The sequence below is a fragment of the Tenrec ecaudatus genome, chromosome 1, assembly GCF_050624435.1.
Source record: "Tenrec ecaudatus isolate mTenEca1 chromosome 1, mTenEca1.hap1, whole genome shotgun sequence".
Taxonomy (NCBI): domain Eukaryota; kingdom Metazoa; phylum Chordata; class Mammalia; order Afrosoricida; family Tenrecidae; genus Tenrec; species Tenrec ecaudatus.
Window position 1 is genome coordinate 88,970,117 of NC_134530.1, and position 20,883 is coordinate 88,990,999.

The 20,883-nt window shown below is 44.1% G+C and overlaps 1 protein-coding gene across 3 annotated transcripts in view; it reads left to right on the forward strand.

The window, feature by feature from the left end:
* The window catches only part of PATJ (PATJ crumbs cell polarity complex component), a 398,931-nt gene that overhangs the window by 290,420 nt on the left and 87,628 nt on the right, over positions 1-20,883 (forward strand). For all 3 annotated transcript variants that reach the window (XM_075557001.1, XM_075557016.1, XM_075557007.1), the window contains 2 exons: positions 13,780-13,854; positions 18,635-18,752. In XM_075557001.1, the coding sequence (XP_075413116.1) occupies positions 13,780-13,854; positions 18,635-18,752 (193 nt within the window). The remainder of the gene's footprint in view (positions 1-13,779; positions 13,855-18,634; positions 18,753-20,883) is intronic.

Sequence of the window (20,883 nt, forward strand, 5' to 3'; positions counted from 1 at the left end):
TACACCACCAAGATTCTCCTCAAAGGAAATGGTAAAATGGGTTAGCACATTCCTTTTTTGTTGTTGTTGCTGGGAATGGCTCTCTTATAAGCCCTAGACAAAAACTATCAACAAGGAAACACCTTGTTTCCAAATAAACATTGCCCAGTTAAAAGACAATTGATGAGCTGAGGATCTGAAGGGCTGAGCATAACTTGTAGATACTGTTTCATGCTACATTTCACCAAGAGTAGAGCTTCCTGACACTCACGGGCTGCTCTCCCGATCTGCCTCTCCCCTCTACCACCATTTTTTTCTCTCATAGACACCGGCCGAATTTCTGCTAGAAAGAAGGTAGTCCTAATTTGGACAATTCACATAGCATAGTTATCAGCATCGAGTAGTGGTTGAAAGTTTGGTCGTAGGCAAGCTTCTTGGCCTTTCCAAGCCTCAGTTTCTTTTTCTGAAGAATGGGAATCAGAAGGATATTCTTATGGGGAGGCGATGGGGTACAGTGTTATTCACATAACACAGTGTAAGGCACACAGTAAGTTCTTAGTACATTCATTCTTCAACCCAATAAGCAATTCATTCTTCAACCCAATAATCCTGAGTGCCATTGTATTCCAGGCAATGGAGTGAAAGCAGCGAATAAAACATGTGTGTATATATATAATTAAATATATATATAATAAAATATATATAATAATATATATGTATATATATACACCCACATGGGAACTCTTTGAAAGCTGGGACCAAGGTGGAGAGAGAGAGAGAGGGAGAGTGGGAGGGAATACATAAATATGAAATCTACTAGGTGGAATCATACAAAATTGCCTTTTCTTTGGAGGTGAAAACTTCATACATAGCTTGTATGTATGGTTATAAAGTACTAATCACTATTTCATCATTGCTTGTCATCTTTGGATGATGTCCCCTATAAGATTGGTAAGTGCCTTCCTTCCTCCTCCCTGCCCCCTTAAAGTTGTTGCCAGGTGTCTTTTGTCAGAGAAAGAACACCGTGCAATCACTAGGGGCCCTGCCACTGTTTATCCTTGGTTTATGTTCCAACAGGTGGCAAGCTCTCACCTGGTAGCACTCTGGCTTATTTTCTCGGAGGGTGCATGTCTCATCAGGCACCGCTCTTGGCCCCATAGAGTAACCAGCAGTAACAGCCCGCTTACCCTCGAGCACCCGTGGGGTTAATAGACTTGGCGTCTGCAAAAGCGCACCAGGGCAGCATGTGAGAGGAGGAAGAATGAAGTGTTCTTGGAGTTCAGGGGGGAAGGCACCTCATCTCCTTCAGGGACTAGTGAAGGTCTCTTAGAAGCCGTGGCCCTTTCGGTGACATGTAAAAGGAACTGACTCAAGGTTTGCATGTGCAGAGGAGGCTTGGCCACCTCGGTCAGATGATGCGAGTAGGGGTGGGGTCTCAATGGGCAATATAATCACAAAATGAAGGGACTGTGTGCTGTAACTATATCTTATAATTATATCTTGTAGTTTCAGTGCCTTCGGGTCAAACCTGACCCAGCTGTCCTAGACAGAGCTTCTGAGACTCTTCATCTGTATAAGGGCAAACGCTCTCATCTTTCTCTCCTCATCTGGTGGGTGCAGACTGCTGACCCTCAGGTTAGCAGCCCTGTGGTACCAGGGCTCTTGCTGAAAACACAGCAGTTGGTTCATGCAATGATTCTTGCCAGCTAGATGGATGCATGTATATATCAGGTGGTACCTATGAGAAATTACACGGCAAAGAGCTTTCAAACTACTGCTGAAGGTGAGTTGACATTTTCCAGACCTTTGGTCCTGTGGATCCTAGTGTTACCTTCACTATTCTGTTGTCATTGGCTGTGCCTCCAGATACATAGTCCAGGAGTTTACAATACCTTCTGCCGGGATTACATTTCTCTAAAATACTTTTAAAGTGGGACTTGTCTGTAGACAGTGGATCAGCTGGTGGTTGTGAGGCTAAATTTCAATTGTGAGAGACTGGGGGTGGGGAAGTGTCTGGAATCTATTTCAGACATCTAGGTGAGAGCTGGCTAGGACTGTTCATGTCTTTTGAAAGAAACTTTGAAAAGAAAGAGTTCAGAACTGTACAATTTGCGAAACAAAGTCATCTGTAATTCCTCTTAATTATTTTCTATGTAGTATGCCTTTCTATGCATTAAAAGATGAAACCCTCACCTAATTTAGAGCATGTGGAAGTTTGACATTGAATAAGGAAGACGAAAGAAGATTTATGCATATGGACTATGGGTGTCGGTGAAGAATACTGACATGACCATGGACTGCCGAAAGAACAGACAATTCTGTCCTGAAAAAAGCACAGCAGAATGCTACTTAGAGGCAAGGATAGCAAGCCTTCGCCTCACATACTTTGGACATGTTGTCAGAAGAAGCCCGTCCCTGCAGGACCTTGTGTCAGTCTGGATAGACTAGAGAAACAAATCCATGGACACATTTGTGTGTAAGACAGAGGTTTATATACAAGAGGAATTGAACATTGAGAAAACATCCTAACCCAGTCCAGTCTAAGGCCATAAGTCCAATATTAGCAATATGTCCGATACCAATCTATAAAGTCCTGTCCAGACTCAAGAAACACATGCAATGAAGCCAAATGCAGGACGATCACAAGCCAGTGGGTAGGAAGTCTTTGGGTCCAGTGGCGTTGTAAGCATCTCAGCCCCGGCAGGGGTCTCTCTGTGGCTTCTCCGATTCTGAGGTCTGGTTGCATCCATGTGGCTTGTCTTCTGCAATGTCTCCCAGGAGGTAGCAGAGAGAGAGAGCGAGCTGTCTTCCGCCTCCAAGGAAGAAGTACCAGATTTCCGGAAATTCTCAGGAGAAGGCCGTGCCCACACAGAAGTGTCATTGACTATTTCCAGATTGACAGCCTAATCTCCACCCCTGCAATCTCAATCCTTAAACTGACACCAGATTAGGTGACTCCCACAGACATCATGCTTGGTAACATGGCTAGCGAAAAAGAGGAAGGCCGTCAATGAGATGGATTGACCCAGTGGCTGCAGCTATGGGCTCACACCTAAGAACAATTGTGAGCATGGCTCAGCATGCGAGATGTTTTATTCTGGTGCATGGGGTCACCTTGGGAAGGAACCAGTTCAATTAGCACCTAACAACAATTTAGAATAAAAAAATTCATTTTTATGAAAATGAAGGAACCTTTTAGATGCGTGCATAAATCTAGCATAATAAGATGGTTGCAATGACAAATTTGTATGTACGTCACAACATAGCACTTTTTGATATTACAAACCATTGTTCGTACCTCAATGTTTAATATAATAGCTTTCCAGAGTTTGGTTGGAAGCTATCAATATAAATTGGATATTCTGTACATTAGAATATTATCCAGCTATTAAAAGTAATAAGGTGCTGTTACATGTTATATGAATGAATATTGAAAGCATTATGTTGAACAAAAGAAATTTGAAAGCAAAGAACTGCATGTTCAATGATTCGTTGTATGTGAAAGTCCAGAATAGACGTATCTGTAGCTAGAGGAAGTAGATGAGTCATTGCCCAAGGTTAGGGGGTAGGGTTGGGGATGAGAATAAGAAATGGCTGTTAATGAGTCTGGTTATTGCATAACTCACTGTTATATATTAAAACCATTGAATTAACTTTGGCTAAATTTATGACATGTTAATTGTGTGTCTAGGGGAAAAAATGAGGCTTTGTATTCCCGTAAAGAATTACAGTCTCAGAAAATCACAGGCCAGTTCTACCGTGTCCTGTAGGGTCACTGTGAGTGAGTCAATAAACATGTTTTATAAAAGCAAGAGGAATAAGAAAGAGATTCGATCAGAACTTCTGTGATTCTGCTAAAGAACCGCAATGAGATTTTATGCATGAAATTCCCAGTGTGTAGTCTTTTCCCTTTTAAAATTAGTTTGTACGTTTTAGCTATATGCATCTGGTATGGAAGACCCAGTTTCTCTACCCCTTCAAAATGCAAGCACTCTGTTCCTTTGTGTGCTGGATACTGAGAAGATGCTATTGGAAGTAAATCGATGGTCTCTCTTGCATTACTTTCCATCTTCATGGGAGAAATGCTATTCAAACAGTGTCACAGAGACGGAAATCTCAACTCTGGTGAAAGCTAGGATTTAGAGGTGCTGGGTGATACCAGTGCATATAGTAGGGGCGTTACCTGTTTTTTCCTGTCCTTTAAAGCAGTACTTTTTTGTTTCCAAAACCAAACTCTCTGGCAGTAAGTAGATTCTGTCACACGGTGACCCCATAGGACAGGCTGGAACTGCCCTCGTGGGTTTCCATGACTATAACTCTTTATGGGGCAGAACATATTCTCTGTCTCCAGTGGAGCAGCTGGTGGTCTCTAACTGCTGACCTTGAGGCTAGCAGCCCAACACATAACCACTGTGCCACCTGGGCTCCCTCTTTGTATCTTTAGAGCTGTTTAAATGGCATCTGTGAAACCACCCAGGTGTACAGGAGCAGACCCTTTTCAGAATTAGGCCAGCAAGCCATGGTCCCTCGGCTGCCATGTACCTGGAACAGGTGTACCCAGCACTCCTTTCCCCTTCTCTTTGAAAAACTGCCAACAGCAGTACAATCAGGATGTTGAATTATACCTGTCATTGCAGCACATCTATTTTTTTGGAAATGTTTACATGTTCAAACTATCACTTGTTCTTATCTTTGCTGTTGGTCTTTTATTATGAAATAATTGTTGACCCTTGGGGCAAACAGAGGAAACGGACAAGCCCGGACACTTGAGGTGGCAATTACCCTGCAGACACTTTGTGATTTTAGAATTTCTGGGGTAGTGAGATGCCAGGCGGGAAGCATGAGTTGTTTCTGAATTAACTTAACACTAACTTAAATGTGCTGTGTGATATGGGAATTCACACTACAGCTGACGGTGCTTTTTTCCATGTCAAAGCCCTCGCCCTCTAGAAGACCAACATTTTAGATGCCCTCTTTACCCTCTGCCTTGATCTGTGTGATCCAGAGAAAAACTTTCTAATCCACTGCCAAGACAGTCTCACCTGATGCAAATATACTGGTAACTCCAAGTGGCTGGCAATACGTGCCTGCTGAGATGAAAAGGCTGTCAGGTCTGAGTCATGGTGTCTGAAGTCTGAACAGGCAGCGCACCTCCGCCACCACTCATTATCTCAGGGCAAGTGACTCATCCCACCCAGGTCTCTTTGAGAAACACAAAACTCCAACCTCACTGCCATGGAGTTAATTCTTACCCATAGTGACCCTATAGGACCGGATAGAGCTATGCGCTCTGGGTTTCAGTGAGATTATAACTGTAGGGCAGTGGAAAGCCTCACCTTTTTTCCATGGAGCACCTGGTGGTTTTGAGCTGCTGACCTTGTAGTTAGCAGCCCAGTGTGTAACCGGCAAGTCTTATCAATAAACAGGGGAGGAGAATGCCTACCATCTTGTGAAGATCAAGTAGGAATTGATATGTGAAAATGTTAACACAGTCCTTGGCGTGCGGGACTAAACCAGTTGCCAGTGGGTTCATTCCCACACATGGTAGCCCCATTTATGTCAGAGAAGAGCTGTGCAGAGTTTTAAAAATTGGCTCACTTGGCCCTTCTTCTGAGGCACCTCTGGGTCAACTCAAACCTCCGTGCTCTCAGTTCACAGCTAAGCATGTTAACCATTGCCACCCCTTCGGACGTCTACCCTGGTATACATCCACATCAGATTCTGCCCATGGAAATATTCTCCATTGGTGTGCCAGAACTCTCCTTTCCCAGGCCCGTTTTCTGAGACCCTCAGATGTCCTAAGCTCTAGGGAGATAAAGACCAGAGGACACCTCTTGTGTCCAGGTGTAGCCTGTAGACAGTCTAATGCAGAGGCCACCAACTGCCAGGAGCTAGACTCAACCCACAGCTGTGTTTCATTCCGTCTGTCCAGTATTCTTTCATTTTTTTAACCTCTCTGTGTAAGTCAGGATCTTTTCCATAAAAATCGTGTTTTCCATTGTTTATTGAAAAGGGGCCAACATTGAAGTGCCTCTTTAATCAGTTAGGTATTTCCAGCTTACGTCCATCCCTACCTTTCCATTATTCTCTTTTCCCAGCCTGTTTCCTCATCCAGCCCTGGTAGGTGCATGTGTCTGGGCCCCTGACCCAGTACTGGAGTTTGGGTCACACTGTGGGCACAAATGGCAGGAGGTAGAAGCAACAAATAGAAAGGCCCAATTGTGGAGAGTTGAGTGGACCAGGAGGATGCTCTTTCAGCCAAGAAGATAGGGAACCCTCCAGAATGATTTTTCACCAGAGTTTAAAATGAAATTTTTCCTTTGAGGAGATCTGTCTGACTGCCCTGTCAGAAAAGTTCAAAGTTGAACCCTTGAAGAAAGTTAAGAAAGCTGTGACATTAACTGAGAGGAAAGTTGAAAGCAACCAAAACTAGGGATCGGGCGGTAAAGAGCACTGTTTGGACAGCTGTTCAGCATCTGCAGGAGATGGACTTCATGAGTGGGTTGTGTGCATGTTGTAGTTGAAGATGCAGACGGAATCCAGAATGGCTCTTGAACAGTCACAGGGGCAGGCTGATGCTGTTTCCTGAGGGAAAGACAAAAGGAAACAGGAAGAGCATGAGAAAAGATGGGTCAGGCCACTCCTGTTTGTTGGATTGGCATGCCTCTGTAAGACAGGAGACGACTGTTGCATGTGTGTTCATTAATCCCCGTCCCTGTGGAAGGGGCTTTTGGATCCCTCCCTCGGGTGGTATAGTGGGTGTGCCAGGTTCTACCAGGGAACACAGCCTGAGAAAATATCTTTTGCTTCATGTGTTGTCTTTAAGAATCAGAAGTACTTTGCAAATGATTAGATGGAAATAGGCAGAGAAAGATTAGTGAACGTTGAGTGGTTTTAAACCTGGGTGTAAGTGGAAGATTGATATTGTCATTAATTCAAATACACACAAAGATTTATGGGAGAAGTTGATGAGTTCAGTTGGGAAAAAAATCACTTTTAAGGCAATAATATGCCGTGTGATTTCTTACCCAGGCGCTCAATTGATCAACGTTTTTCTGTTCTATTCCTAAGTGTTAAAAAGTATTTGCATCCAAGTTAAAAAAGAAAAAGGTTTAAAAATGTGTTTCTAATGATTTTAGACTTCTTGTTAGTCTTACATCCTGCTGTAATTCCCAGATGTGATCTTGTGTTGTTTCTTTTTAAAACAAAGTCTTGAACTATGTGCTTAAAGCCCTTGTTACCTCCAGTTTACACCCCATCAAGAACTGCTGAATTTATGATTCCACCGTGGGAGGAGATGTCACAGTTCAAATTTTATTTTGTTGTTTCACGGCCAACACATAAAATGCATCAACAGCAGAGTTCTAGATATTCCCCGTGAGTCCCTGGAGAGAGGGCATGTCTGGTGCACCCCACACCTCTCTCTGGTGGCAGTTGGCAAGTTGTCACAGGTAGAGTTCAAGTGCACCCAAACAGGAGGTGCTTGTTTACAGCTCCTTGCTCTTTATGTTTCATGTTTCTGAGAAACTGTCGGGTTTGCCCTCACGGATAAATTTTCTTTTTTTCTTTCTGGGTTGTAGCAAAGATAGATTCACACTGAAATATACATCCTTGTGACAGGGGTCACTAAAGAGAAGGTCCTAGCTTCTTCCATTCGCTTCCCCACTTCCCGGTCAATGAAAGTGATATGCATGGAGAGGCAAGGGTGGCAGGAGCTTAGGGTCAGCAGAAATGTAGGACACGGCAGTTTTTGTGTTTGTTTAATTTACACTTTTGTTGACCTAATTCACAAATCCTACAGTACTGTCGTTCGAACGTGTTAAAGAGCTGTGTCCTCTCTCTACAACCCGTCTTAGAACATTTTCTTCTTCCTTGTACCCTTTATTATTAGCTCCCCGTTCCCCCTGCACACACATCCCCTGCCAGAACCCCCAATCAAGAAAACAAACTCAATGTCACCTCGTAGTGACTCTGTAGGACAGGGCTGAACTGCCCCTGTGGGTTCCCTGTGACTTTACAAGACTAGAAAGCCCCGTCTTCCTCCCTCAACTGCGACATTGCAGATCCAAGCCCAACACGTAACCAGGGTTCCTCAGGAAACTATTAATCCAGTCGCTATCTCTACAGATGTACCAATTCTGGGCTTAATTCAGGGAAAAGCACACACACAATAACAAAGCAGAGAAACCTCAGTTGAAGAGATAGCAGAAAATATTTTTAAAAATAGAACACATTTTAAATGGGCCAAGAGGGAGAACAAATGATTAGGTGTTAGATTTTTATGCTATGCCATGTTTGTTCGTCCACTTAGGCCACAGTGTTTACCACGTCTCTGACGTCTACAGCTTTCACTCAACCACTGTGGAGGCTCATTCTTCAACTTCACCTTGAGTCGAATTAATCTATCGTTGATTGCAGTGTTTCTAAATTGAGAAGAGAGGCTCAGGATTGTGATTAGTAGCACAAAGGCTCCAGAGAAATCAAAGGCCAGGCCAGAGCCCAGGGCTCACTTTCTGACCAATCTTGCTCCCTGTCTAGGATGTGTTAGCCTGGGTAGACTAGAGAAACAAATTCACAGACACTTATATGTATGTAAGAAAGAGTTTTATGTAAAGGGTAATTGTACATTAAGAAAGCATCCCAAGACAGTCCAAGCCCATAAATCCAAGATTAGCCCTTATGTCCGATACCAATCTATGAAGTCCTCTTCAGAGTCACGAAACACATGCAATGACACCGAATGTGAGACGATCACAGGCCAGTGGGTAGAAAGTACTTGGAACCAGTGGTGGTGTAAGCATCTCAGCGCTGGCAGGGCTCTCATGTGGCTTTCTGGTTGCCAGAGGTCTGGTTGAATCAGGGTAGGAACATATGGCTTCTCCAGCTCACGGCGTCACGTGTCTTGTCAGTAGAGTGTCCCTCAGGGAGTCAGCCTTGTCAGTCTAGAGTCTCCAAAGGTATGAGTCAAGAGAGAAGTGTCTCCCACCTCCCAGGAGGAAAACCAGGAGTTTCCAGAATCCTCAGGAGAAGGCCATGCTCGCCTACACAGAGGCCTCATTGGTTATATCTTGATTGACAGGCAAGACTCCACCCCTTTACTTGTAATCCTCTCAAATTGACACCAGATTATGTAACTACCACATAGGACTACAAAAAGTTACAAAATCTTGCCTCTTAGGGCTGGCAGGTAATTCGCAGAATTTAAACACAAACTTGTCTCCTGGTCTCCATTCAACAAATATTGCTCAAAGCACAGTGAACATTGAGTTCTCCCGCACAGCCAGGATGTCAGCAGCCAGGTCCGTGCAGAGTGCGCCCACCTGTTTTATCAAGAATCTGTTGGTTGCGAAGTGACAGAACCTCAACTTGATCTTAACTAAGCAAACATCAGTAATCAGTGAACATCACAGGTTCTCCCGACAGAACTAGAGCAAGGGCAGGCCTAACAATGAGGTGCAGCGGCTTGATGCTTCCAGAAGTGTCCCTGTAGATCGGTTCAGCCTCTTCTTCCACAAACGTGCTTCCTCAACATGGCTGCCAAGGCTCCTAAGCACCTCTATCCGGAAAGGGTCTTCCTTCCCAAGGGCCTACTTTGAGAAACCCATGGGATGGCCTTGTTTGCTTCCGGTGTTCATGGTTGGACCAGTCAGCTGTGACCAGAGAGGCAGCGCATTTTGATTTCCTGGGCTGTGACAGCAGATTGGCTGCCAGACAACTCTCCCCGTTGTTGATATCAGTTATACAGGCGACTCCCAGTGTTGTCCTTTATGTCCACCACTGGGAAGCTCCGTCTCGCAATCAGCTTTCATTCACCCGACCAGCACAGCATTTTCTCTCCGGGGCGCATAGTGTCGCACAGACAGCGGGGCAGGTCAGCCCCTTTCAAGGAGCAAGATGACCTTGGCACACTGGCTCCTCAGTCTGAAAATCCGCAGGCGCCGGGCTGGCAAAGTCAGCACCTAATGCCCCAATCCTTACCTTGGAAGGCACTACTTGTTCTCTGTTTGACTAGCAATTGCTCCGTTTATATGGAAACACCAAACAAAAAGGGACGTGCCTCTCCGAGATCACCGCGCTGACCTGTGCCGGTGAGGGGAGCGGCTTTGGTGCTTCTCCCCCCACCCCCTCCCAGCCCCCTCCTTGGGTTCAGAAGAAGCAGGCAGGGCTTGTTCTCACCTGATGGTGAAACATATAAATAAAAAACACGGGGTTGCTCTTGCTCAGGCTTTTCTTATAGCCTCCTGTTTGCTGCCAGCAGTGACTTGGTGAGAAGCGGGGTTCTCACGTGCAGCATCCCTGTTGAGAAGAGAGAGATGGCTGGAGGCCCTGCTGACCTGGCTGTTGTGCTCTTCTCCAGAAACCCTGGGAGCAGAACAGAGGAATATGTTAGTAGGAAACCCAATGAGAGCCAGGAAGTCCACCTGCTGGGGGAGGGAGGGCTTTGCATCTGAAGCACTGATGTCTTGGCTCCTGAAGAAGTGGAACCGTGAGAAGACTGGGGACCCGTGAGAAGCAATGGGGACGATAGATGAGTCCGGAGCGTTGTTTCAGCCTGACCCCTAATCATCTTCTGCGTGTTGTTAGAAGATGGGGGTAGGCAAGGCTGATGCTAAAATTTCCCTTGTGGTTTTCCCGTTGGTTAAGAACAAGAAGGCTGGAGCAAATTAGGTCCGGTTAAGTTCTGGGTCAGCAAATAATTCTGCCTGTCTCTACCTCGCTCACTTCTCAACTGTAAGATGAGGATGCCGCTCATGCCTAACACACAGGTCTGCGGTGTACATCAACAGGTGCAATGTATGACATACCCTAGCTCGGTCAGTGGCATGTGCTCAGTGCTCAATAAGTATGACCTATCATTATGCTTGTCATCTACATGGAGCAGCCTATGTCTTGGCCTAGAGGGTTAACGGTAACAGTATGGAAGTGGGGCGACAGGGTGGACCAGATGCTTCTCAGAACTCTGATTGCCCCATCTCATCCATCTCTGTACTTGAGGACGACCTAAGAGGAAGTGAAAGAAGGTGACTGGCACCTAGTCGATACTCAATAAGTATTGGTTGAATGAAAACTTGCTCACACACCCCAATTCAGCTGGTGTTCCAGTCTTGTCATTGTGAAGAATGAAGGTATCCATAGATGTGTTGCTAGTAAGTGGTGGCATCGATTGGAATCTGGGTTTTCCTGGCTTGTAGTCTAGTGCCAGACCCCTTTTTTTGCAATGACGTGGAAGTGTTAAACCAACTAGTGGTTCTTCCCCATAACGTTTGGGACCTTTTAGTCTGTAGCTAGAGACGTCATTCCCCTTTGTCTCACTGCTGGATAACCTGGGCTTAGATAGAGACAGAATTGCAGATTTTCTATATCTTTTTAGAGAGAAACACTTACCTGTGTCCTCATTTGACCCACAAGGAGAGGGATAATTCTATTGTTTTCCATTTAAAATCCAGTTTGGAAGTCTTACACAGTCCCATGAACATTGGTCATTCCAGGTCTTTCTTGTCTATTTTCAACTATGATCCTTTCAAGTAGAAGCCGTGGGGTCACTTGACTGTACATCCCTCTTTCGTGCTCTCTGAAGCCCACCCAACTGTATTTGAGACTTAAAGTCTTGAACTTTGAATCATTTAACAACAAGCATTTATAATGCACATTCTGTTCTGCCTCGTATTGAAGAAGAAGCAAACAGGGTGGTCTGTCCTGATAATGTGCGGAAGACAGACACCTAAAAAGAGACCTTGTTCTGAAGCGTTGGAGTTGTAACCCCATCTCCTTAACAGTTCTCAGGACCTTACACGAAGCTTCAGTTCTATTGTGCTTAACTGGTTATCCGAGCTTTCTGAGCTCAGTTTCCTCATCAATAAAATAGGAGCAGGGGATAGAACAGTATTTCTGTTTTATTGCACTATCCCATATTTTATTACAAGTCTGTTTATATTTTAAATGTTATTTAAGGGATACCTTTCAGTAGAGGGAAGAATTATAGGATGGAGTATATTTTGAATTAATTTAAATGTCATTATAATCTATTTAGGAGTAAACTATTAAAAGGAGCAGAGTGTTTCTTCCTTAGGGGAGAAATTGTGAAAGAATGGAAATGAAAGCTATAAATCTGACCCTGATGAATAAGTTAGAAAATAAGTCAGTTGGCCAGAAGGCCTGCACTGAACTCTCCGGATTCCGGGCCCAGGAGTCTGCCCTGCAGTCTACGGGGTTGAAGCCTCAGGTTGCGAACCAGTAAGAAACTGATAGGACAGGGTGAAGCTACAGTTTAATCCACTGATTGAATGGCTGGGTGTAGCCTGATCATTATCTGCTGTCCTGTTGAAAGTGGGACAGGAGACTGTTAGGGAAGAGCTGTGACAATATGTCCAGGAAAAAAGGGAACTTGGTAACTTGAGAGCATTCCCCACAGAAGAAAATGTCCCGCCAAGGGAATTTGCTTCGACAGCCAGCGCTCTCCAGTAGAGCTAGGAATATAGGTTTCTCGTAGCTTCAGTCCCCTGACCTTCATAGCCTTTACTGTCATTATTAAATATTTATTTGCCAGGAAGCAAGTTAAGTGCTTTTCATTTATTGCCAAATTTAATCTTTTCAATATTCCTAAAGTAGACATACTCTTCTACCTCCTGCCCACCCACCCCCAGCTCTCCCCACGCCAGATTTTATAGATGAGGAAAGTGAGGCATGGAGAGATTAGATCGCCAGCTCGGCACTGCGGGACTGAACGGGTGTCGAGTGTCCCAAGAACTGTTACGGACTTGGTGGTCACAAACTCCCAACATTTCCCCATAAGTGTTCCGCTCTTTCGTGCCCATGTTAGCTGAACGACCTACCTGTGCCCTAGACCTCGCTACCTGGTGTCTCTCAAACATGGACCTAGAGTCAGAGCCACCTTGTCCTTTTTCCTGTCCATCTCAGTTTCTCTCTGCTGTCTGCCTCATTCAGGGATTACAGCAAACCACCAGAGGATAGCTGCCCTGTAAGTTTGCCTACAAACAAAGCATGGTGTTTTGCGTGGGTGAGGAGCAGACATAAGCATTCAGATGAGCTTATTAGTGTCATAATTCATTCTATCAATAAACTGCCCTTAGCTTATGTATCCAGGAAAGTGGTTATGTGTTGGGCTCCTAACTGCAAGGTCAGCAGTTCAAAACAGTCCACTCCTTGGGGGAAAGAAAGTGGCTTACTACTGTAAAGAGTTACAGTCAAGAAAATACCTTGGGGAAGTTCCGCCCTGACTTATAGGGTCACTGTGAGCTGGAATTGACTTGGCTGGGAGTTGTTTTTGTTTTTTAAGCTTATGTGTCTGATTCCCCCATGTTTTAGTCATTGCTTCGCTAGTCAAGCTTGGACTCTGCAGCCCTTGATATAATTTGAGACTAACTTATCTTTGCATCTCACAGCATCTTCAGTAGATGTGTTTTTCTCCTCTCATTAAGTTACTTCAACAGAAAAGAATTCTAATATAAGGATCTGAACCCTGGAAAACATTTAGTATTCAGTACGAATAAGAATATAGGATTTATTCATGTGACAGAAGAAGAAACATGTATTGCTAAAATGACCATCAATAGACACACCTAAAGCCTGATCGCTCTTAAAGGCCTCCCCCACCCCCAATAAAACAACAATTAGGATTTGGAATTAATAAGCATGTTTAACTGCAGAGGGTTCAGATGAGTAAATAGAATGTATGTAATCGGCGTCTTGGTAATTTTTTAATAGCCAGGGCCCTGCTGAAGTTGGAAAAAAACAACTGAGCTCTCCCGTACTTCTGACTGGTTGTCTTTTATGTTTTAGGAAGACACCCCAGAAGAGGTTGATCAAGGCCTGGCGGAAGATCAGCAGAACGCATCGGCGTGTCCAGCGGACAAGGTATGTAACTTGTAATTTGGGTGTTTTCTCTACTGGGATGGTATGCGTTATGAGCTGGATTGCAGAAGAAAAGGACAGGACTGTGGTGAGCTCAAGGCCTTTGTTACCTGGCAGGTTTTGATGGGCTGTGTCACCTGAACTGGAACTCCTGTTACATGCAAAACCGAGCATGGTGGAAATAGCCTCTGTTCATCTCACTGGGCTGGTCCCTCGGGCAAGTGCTTAAAAGTGAGGCATCGATGCAAATGCCTTTACAACCGATTTCTAAGAATCCCAAGTTTACTTAAGATCCTGAATAAGAGTGTTAAATTGTCATTCTATAAAAAACACAGCCATTTTAGTGTTCTTTGAATTTCAAATTTCATGTCTTTTAAGAATTTCAACTTTGGCTGTCAAATGTTTGTGCTTTTTTATAAAAAGTGGTTTTCCATTTCTGGTGCTAGTTTTTTGTTTGGGTTCTTATTTTGTACTATTAAGATGCACATTATTATTATACTAATATTAGAAGAATTTGGAAAGAATACACATAGTCACCATATCAAAAAGAACTGGTCAAAAGTCAACCATCTCCAGAGGTAGCTTATGATCAAGAACTGATGGGACTGAAGGAAAAAGTCCAAGCTGCACTGCAGGCCTTAGTGGAAAACAAGACTCTAGGAATCCACAGAAAACCAATTGAAATGGTGTAACAAGCTGGTGAAGTACTGGACGCACTCATTCGTCTATGCCAAGTATGGCCACTCACCTGGCCAACCAACTGCAAGAGATTGTAGTTCTGTCCATTCTGAAGAAATGTTGCCCAACACAATGTGGAAATTACCCAAAAATATGACATGCAAGTAAAATTTTGCTGATGAACATTCAACAGAAATCACCTCATATGCACATGAGAGTTGGTCATTGAATAAGGAAAACTGGAGAAGAATCCATGTATTTGAATTATATGCACTGCCAAAAACCAAATCTATCTTTAAAAAAAAGTACAGCTAGAATGCTCCTTCGAGGCAAGGATGGCAAGGCATGGTCTCTTGAGCTTTGGGCATGTTGTCAGGAGAGACCAGTCCTTGGAGAAGGACATCATGCTTGGTAAAGCAGAGGGGCAGTGACAAAGAGGAAGGCCTTCAACAAGATGGACCGGCACAGTGGCTTGCACAATGGGCTCAAGCATAAAAACAATTTTGAGGCTGAAACAGGACTGGGCAGTGCTTCCTTCCATTGAACATAGAGTTGCTGTGAGTTGGAACTGACCCAGTGGCACCTACCACCACCACTAACAGCAATTGACCTACAGGATCACTATGAGTGAGCACTGACTCAATAGCAATGTGTTAGTTAACGTTTTGTGTCCTACCTCCATCTCAAGGCAATGTTGAGCATCCCTAAAATTTTATAACCATAGCGTTTGAGAGCTAGAACAAATCCTAAAGTCATCTAGCTTTTCTCTTCTGCCCCAAAGGATGATCACATAAACGTCTAAGGGATTTTCCCCTGAGCAAGTAACCGGTGTCTGTGACTGCAGAAGAAAAATGGCCCCAGGTATCAGTGGGCAGCATCTGCAGTGAGACTAGGTTAGCACAGTATACAGAACTTTCCAGTTAAGCTATTCCAAATGGGATGGGCTACTTCCTGAAATAGAAGGTGTTCCATCCAAAGCTGGATAGCAGTTTATTAATAAGTTATAACAGGGAGTCAGCAAAAAGAACATAAAATGAAAGTAGCTATTGAATCTGACTTGCAGTGACTCTCTAGAACCAAGTAGAGTGTTCCTGTGGGCTTTTACAGCTCTGAATCTTTACAGGAGGAGAACAGTTTCATCGTTTTCTGGAGGAGAGGCAAGTGAGTTTGAGGAGTAGACCTTTAGGTTAGCAGCCGAAAGGGTATTCTTATTACAGAACTAGAGTGGTTAAAAGCAGTCACAACTGTCATTAATTGTTCTTATTAACTATCATTCATTGCCCCTAGGTTCCTGACACCATGGTGGGTTTATTTTGTGTTAATCTTCACAACCCTGCAAGTTTTAGATGTCTCACAACGATTAGCACATGAGAACATTTACATCAAACTGACCCACGGGGTTCCCAAGGCGTAATCCTGACAAAAGTGTAGACGGACTGCCACATATTTCCCTCGCAGAGCTGCTGGGGGTGGCTTGGGACCACCAGCCTTTCACTTAGCAGCCAAGCGCTTAACCACTGTGCCACCAGTTCCACTGAATTATACAACCACAAATCCGATCTTTCATGCATAGAAGTTTGGTTTTGCATCAGCGAATGAAACACGTGAATTCCAGCACACCTATCACCACGCCTGCAATGACATGAGTGCTGCCCGTAATTAGGTTTGGACGTGTAACTGATTTCTCTGGACCTGCTGCCTCATTTTTAAATTGAGCTCAATTCCACCATTATTCATTGGTCACAATGTATGCTCCAAAGGTGGTACAAGAACTGGCTATAGAAATGGGCAACCCACTTTCCCTACTCTTACAGAGCTTAAATAGTTTGGTGCTTCCTCCCTCGTGCTTTCCTGTTTGAAAAGTCACATGATCTTAAAAGACCTTTAGAGCTCGAATGCACCTCCATTAAGAATCCGTGTTCGTAACAAAACTCCAAATTATAAAAGAGACCAGGCTTCCTGGTTGGATAGAGACTGGTGGTACCCCCAAGGTCCTAGTCACCCTTCAGTTATGAAACTGTTCTCACCCCATGGCTCGTTTTTTAGCTAAACAATAGACACGTCTGTAAACTGAGCGATCACAATATAACGGGGACAGAAAAGTTGGTGGGGGGTCGGGATCCACGTTCTACCTTGAGGTAACACAATGAACATTGAATGTTAATTGCAGTTAAAATCAAAAGCCAATTACTGTGAGAGGTTTCCCTTTCACATCACAGCAGCCTGAGTATAATTATTTGGGGCGCGATATGTCCACAGTGTCACTTGCCCAGAGAACCTCTTAGCTGGCTTCCCAACCAGCTACAGAATAGGAGACCTCGTGTTGGCTCCAAGGTGCAGTGCTGTTGATTACTGTCACTGTCCATCCAGGAAAGAGGGAGGCCGGCGCCTTCTGTGGAAATATGCCCGGCTCATTTCTCTTGACATCCCAGTGGCCAAAACGTCATATGTGCACACACCTAGCTTCCCAGAGCAGGAAAACATGATCCTTGTAGGAATAATTGACATAGGCTATCCTGCTGTTCACGTTTTCTGATAGTAATTTTTAATTTTTGTTTTAAAAATAAATGATACATATGTACTTTTAATTTTCTTTCTTTATTTTTTTTAAATGTAAATATATCAAAAGATTTGCCACTCAGGCATTTTCCACATGTATACTTCAGTGACAGGAATTAAGTTTATCATGTGATAAATACAAGAGGCCTTCAAACATCCTTCTGGGAAGGGGGAGTCTAAAGAACATGGACTTTTGTTCATGAACTCTTTGGGGCTCTCATATTTGAACAAGCCTTCTTGTGTATAATATTGTAAAATGGCCATGATAAGAAAAACTTAGACAAAATTGGACATCTCTATATTCATTGACCAGCCACTGTTGGAAAAGCACTTTCAGTGACCCTCTAGTTAGCTGTGTGACTTCAGACGCGTCACTCGCCATTTTATGTCTTGGTCTCTGTATCCATAAAAGAGAGTACGAGTGACTAGCTCTGACTGGTTCTCATACTTGAATGAATGCTCGGAGCTGAAGTGCTTTGAAGACTGGAGAGCACGGTGCAGACAGACTGAGGCGGGGCGGGATTCCGCGGTTGGCGGGGGTGGGGGAGTTGCGCCGTCTTCCACTGGCTGAATATTGGGATGTTGTGGTCTGGAGCTATTACCTTGGTCCTATTTCTAGACTCCAGGGGCAGCCTGGTGCTTCAGTGCCTCCACCGGAATCTTCCAGCGGGGCATGGGCTCCCTGGTTAACTTCAGATCCAGAAGGCAGGTCAGGTTCCGACCGACATTGTTTCGCTGCCTGTTATGCAAGCATGGAGCCCTTTTGGTTTATTTTCTTTTATTTTAAACTAATATTCATCATGGTACGATCAGCATAAACCCAGAATTTCCAAGTTAATTTTCCAAAACTCCTCTGGCCTTGGTTTCGATCCCATTTTATTGGAGGGTGGAGTTCCTACCATATCCTCAGATGGTTTGTGGACTCCTCTGTATTGACTCACTGGCTCCCGGCCTTTACGGAGGCCTTCCTGTGTTCCAGGCACTGGGAAGCAAGCATGAATGAGAGATGGTTGTACGTGAATTACAGTTCTTCTGGGGACCTGGCGGTTAATAGGCATTTCCTTTCCTCCGCTGCAAGTTGCTCATTAACTTTCCTAATGCATTCATAACTTGTCTGACGTGTCCAGGAAAAATAAAAAGGACACAATTGTAAGTGTTTGTAGCATAGTTTGTTTTCCAGAGGACACAGTAGACATATATAAGCTTTACATTGGTTACATCAGAATACCTAGAGATCATTTAAATTTCTTTCTTTATTACCATTATTATTTTTGTATCACCCACCCAGCCTCATCGAAAGCCCACAGAGTGAGTGACTTCAGCTCTTGTCCTTCCTTCCTTGGTTCTTACATCTGTAAAACATTTTTCCATGTGCTGTTGAACGGAGACGCATGAGGAATGGGGCCCAATTCACCATTGCACCCCACCTCCCCTGCCTGCCCCGTACTCTCAGAAGGCAGCATTGGAGTGCATCTTTGTTTGTGTCACAGTATTTTAGTTTAGAATTCTTCCTTGGACACTCATCCCATCTTTCTTACTTTTGTAGGCTGCCAGCGAGACGAAGCAGCAGAATTGCTCCACAGAAGACGCCTACATTCCCCGTGACCCGGCCTTGGCTCCGACTCCGTCCCAGTGCTCCGCGGAGGCAGAGTCTCCAGGCAGTGGTATGGTAGCCCTTCCTGATGCAGGCTCTAGTGGTGCATCACGCCTTCCAGGGGGAAGGAGGGGCTTGTGATGTACAGAAAGGAGCACTGGGCCGGGACTCAGACCCGGAGATTCACTTGCTACCCCGCCTCCTTAGCTTGGGGGCTTGGTCTGGCCCCTCCACTTCCTTACACCATTTTTCTTACCCTTATCCTTGGGAGAATGGTCCTTGGCTGTTGCTTACAGCATCGAGAAGCACTAGAACACTGCAGGCCCCTCCGCAGATGCCATTTGAATCCAGAGCTTACAAATTATTCTTCTGTAATCGCTCACAAAGATTGTGTTTCGCTCATGAATAACATCCCATAAAAATAAAATTGAATCCAAATTTCCGCCTTGACTGTATTGATGCATGCTATTTAAGGACTGTTAATTTCCATGCTTACACTGGGATTCAGTTTTGTTTTGGAATTCCTGGCTTGAATTATGTTGATTGGGGTTTGAAAATAGAACTTCAAAATGAATAATGGGTATTTTCACTTTGCTTTTATGTAACACAAACCAGTTTTTTTAAAAAGGGCTATTTAAAAGCCTATGCCTACCAATGACAAGACATAAGGCTGCGTTAATTTAGCAGACTTCGTAACCTTTCTGGTGTCTGCATTTTATTTATCTTTCCATAAATATTAACTCACAGAAAAGTTTACTAAGCAGATATTATCTTAAAGCACGTATTTTTTAACCAAAATTTTTGGTGAATGTGGCCAACTGTCTATGGCCCACATTCTGTTTTTTCATGACCTGATCATTTTTACATTAGTAAAAGGATTTGAAAATGAAAAAATATATATAAGATTATTTCAGGGAAATACAAATTTGAGTGTCATCAATAAAAGTTTTATTGGAATGGTCGTTCACTTACATGCTGTCAATGGCTGCGTTCACTCCTTTAACAGCACGTTTGAGGGGGTGCAACAGAGGCTATATTTATTACCTAACCACGTTACTGGAAAAGCTGGGGGGTCTCTGATGTAAACCTATTGCATTTTAGTTTTTAAATATTTTATTGTGTTTGAGGTGGAAGTTTACATAGTTAATGCTTATTCCCTGGCATTGCCCCCTGTCTCCTCAATGTGTCGGCATCCCCCCCCCCATGGCCACTGTCTGCCCCTCCTTGCCTTCTCATCTTGGCTTTTCGGTAAATGTTGGTCGTTTAGTATCATGTAGTTCAGTTTAAAGAACCTATTCCCCTTGGGTGTTAGTGTGTATTCTGTAGCCCAATCTGTTACTTGACCTCCGGGGATGACTTCAATTGAGAAGGGTACCATGGGGCACAAGTCAACGGGGGTTCCTCTAGTCTCTATCAGTCTAGGAAGGCTGGTCATTTTATGAATTTGAATTTTATTCTGCAAGATCAATTACATTTTGACAATATTTATCGCCTATTTATATCTTAATTGGGAACCCTGACAGCACAATGTTTAAGCACTTGGCAGCTGCTAATCAAAAGCTTGATGGTTTGAGTCCCCCCCCCCCACCCCCAAGCGTGCCCATGGGGGGAAGTATGGTAATCTGCTCCCAGAAAGGTTACTGTTGACTTGAGGACACCTAGAAATAATGCCCCTGCCGGCCAGTCAATTCCGCCCCCTGGCGACCTAGGGGCAGAGGAGCAGTGCTCCCTGGCGTGGAGGGCTGGCCATCTTCACAGAAGACAGAGGTCACATCTTTTGCTGGAGCAGTGGCAGGTTTCAACTGCTGCCCTTTGGGTTTGCTGGCCAGTTCTTAACTTACTGTGTTATCGGCCCTCTTTCACCTAACAATCGCAAGAAAAATCTACCTGACAGGTTTTGGTCAGCCTACAAGTAAATCTGTGGTGTTTTTATTCACTCATTGATTCTTTACGAGGCATTATTTGAGAGCTTGGTAGAGTCTCCCCTTGGCCTGGATTGTATGAGAATAAAGGCGAGGAGCTGATTCAGGACAAGTTAGATTGAGACAGAAATGGGCGGGGACTGTCCCAGAACTACATTTCTCTCTCTTCTCACTCACACATTTCCAAAAGGGGAACGTTTTTAAAATCTGAAATTGTGCTACTTTGCACATACATTGCCTATATTATGGATTGCTAGGAAACGTGTGGCGTGGAATATG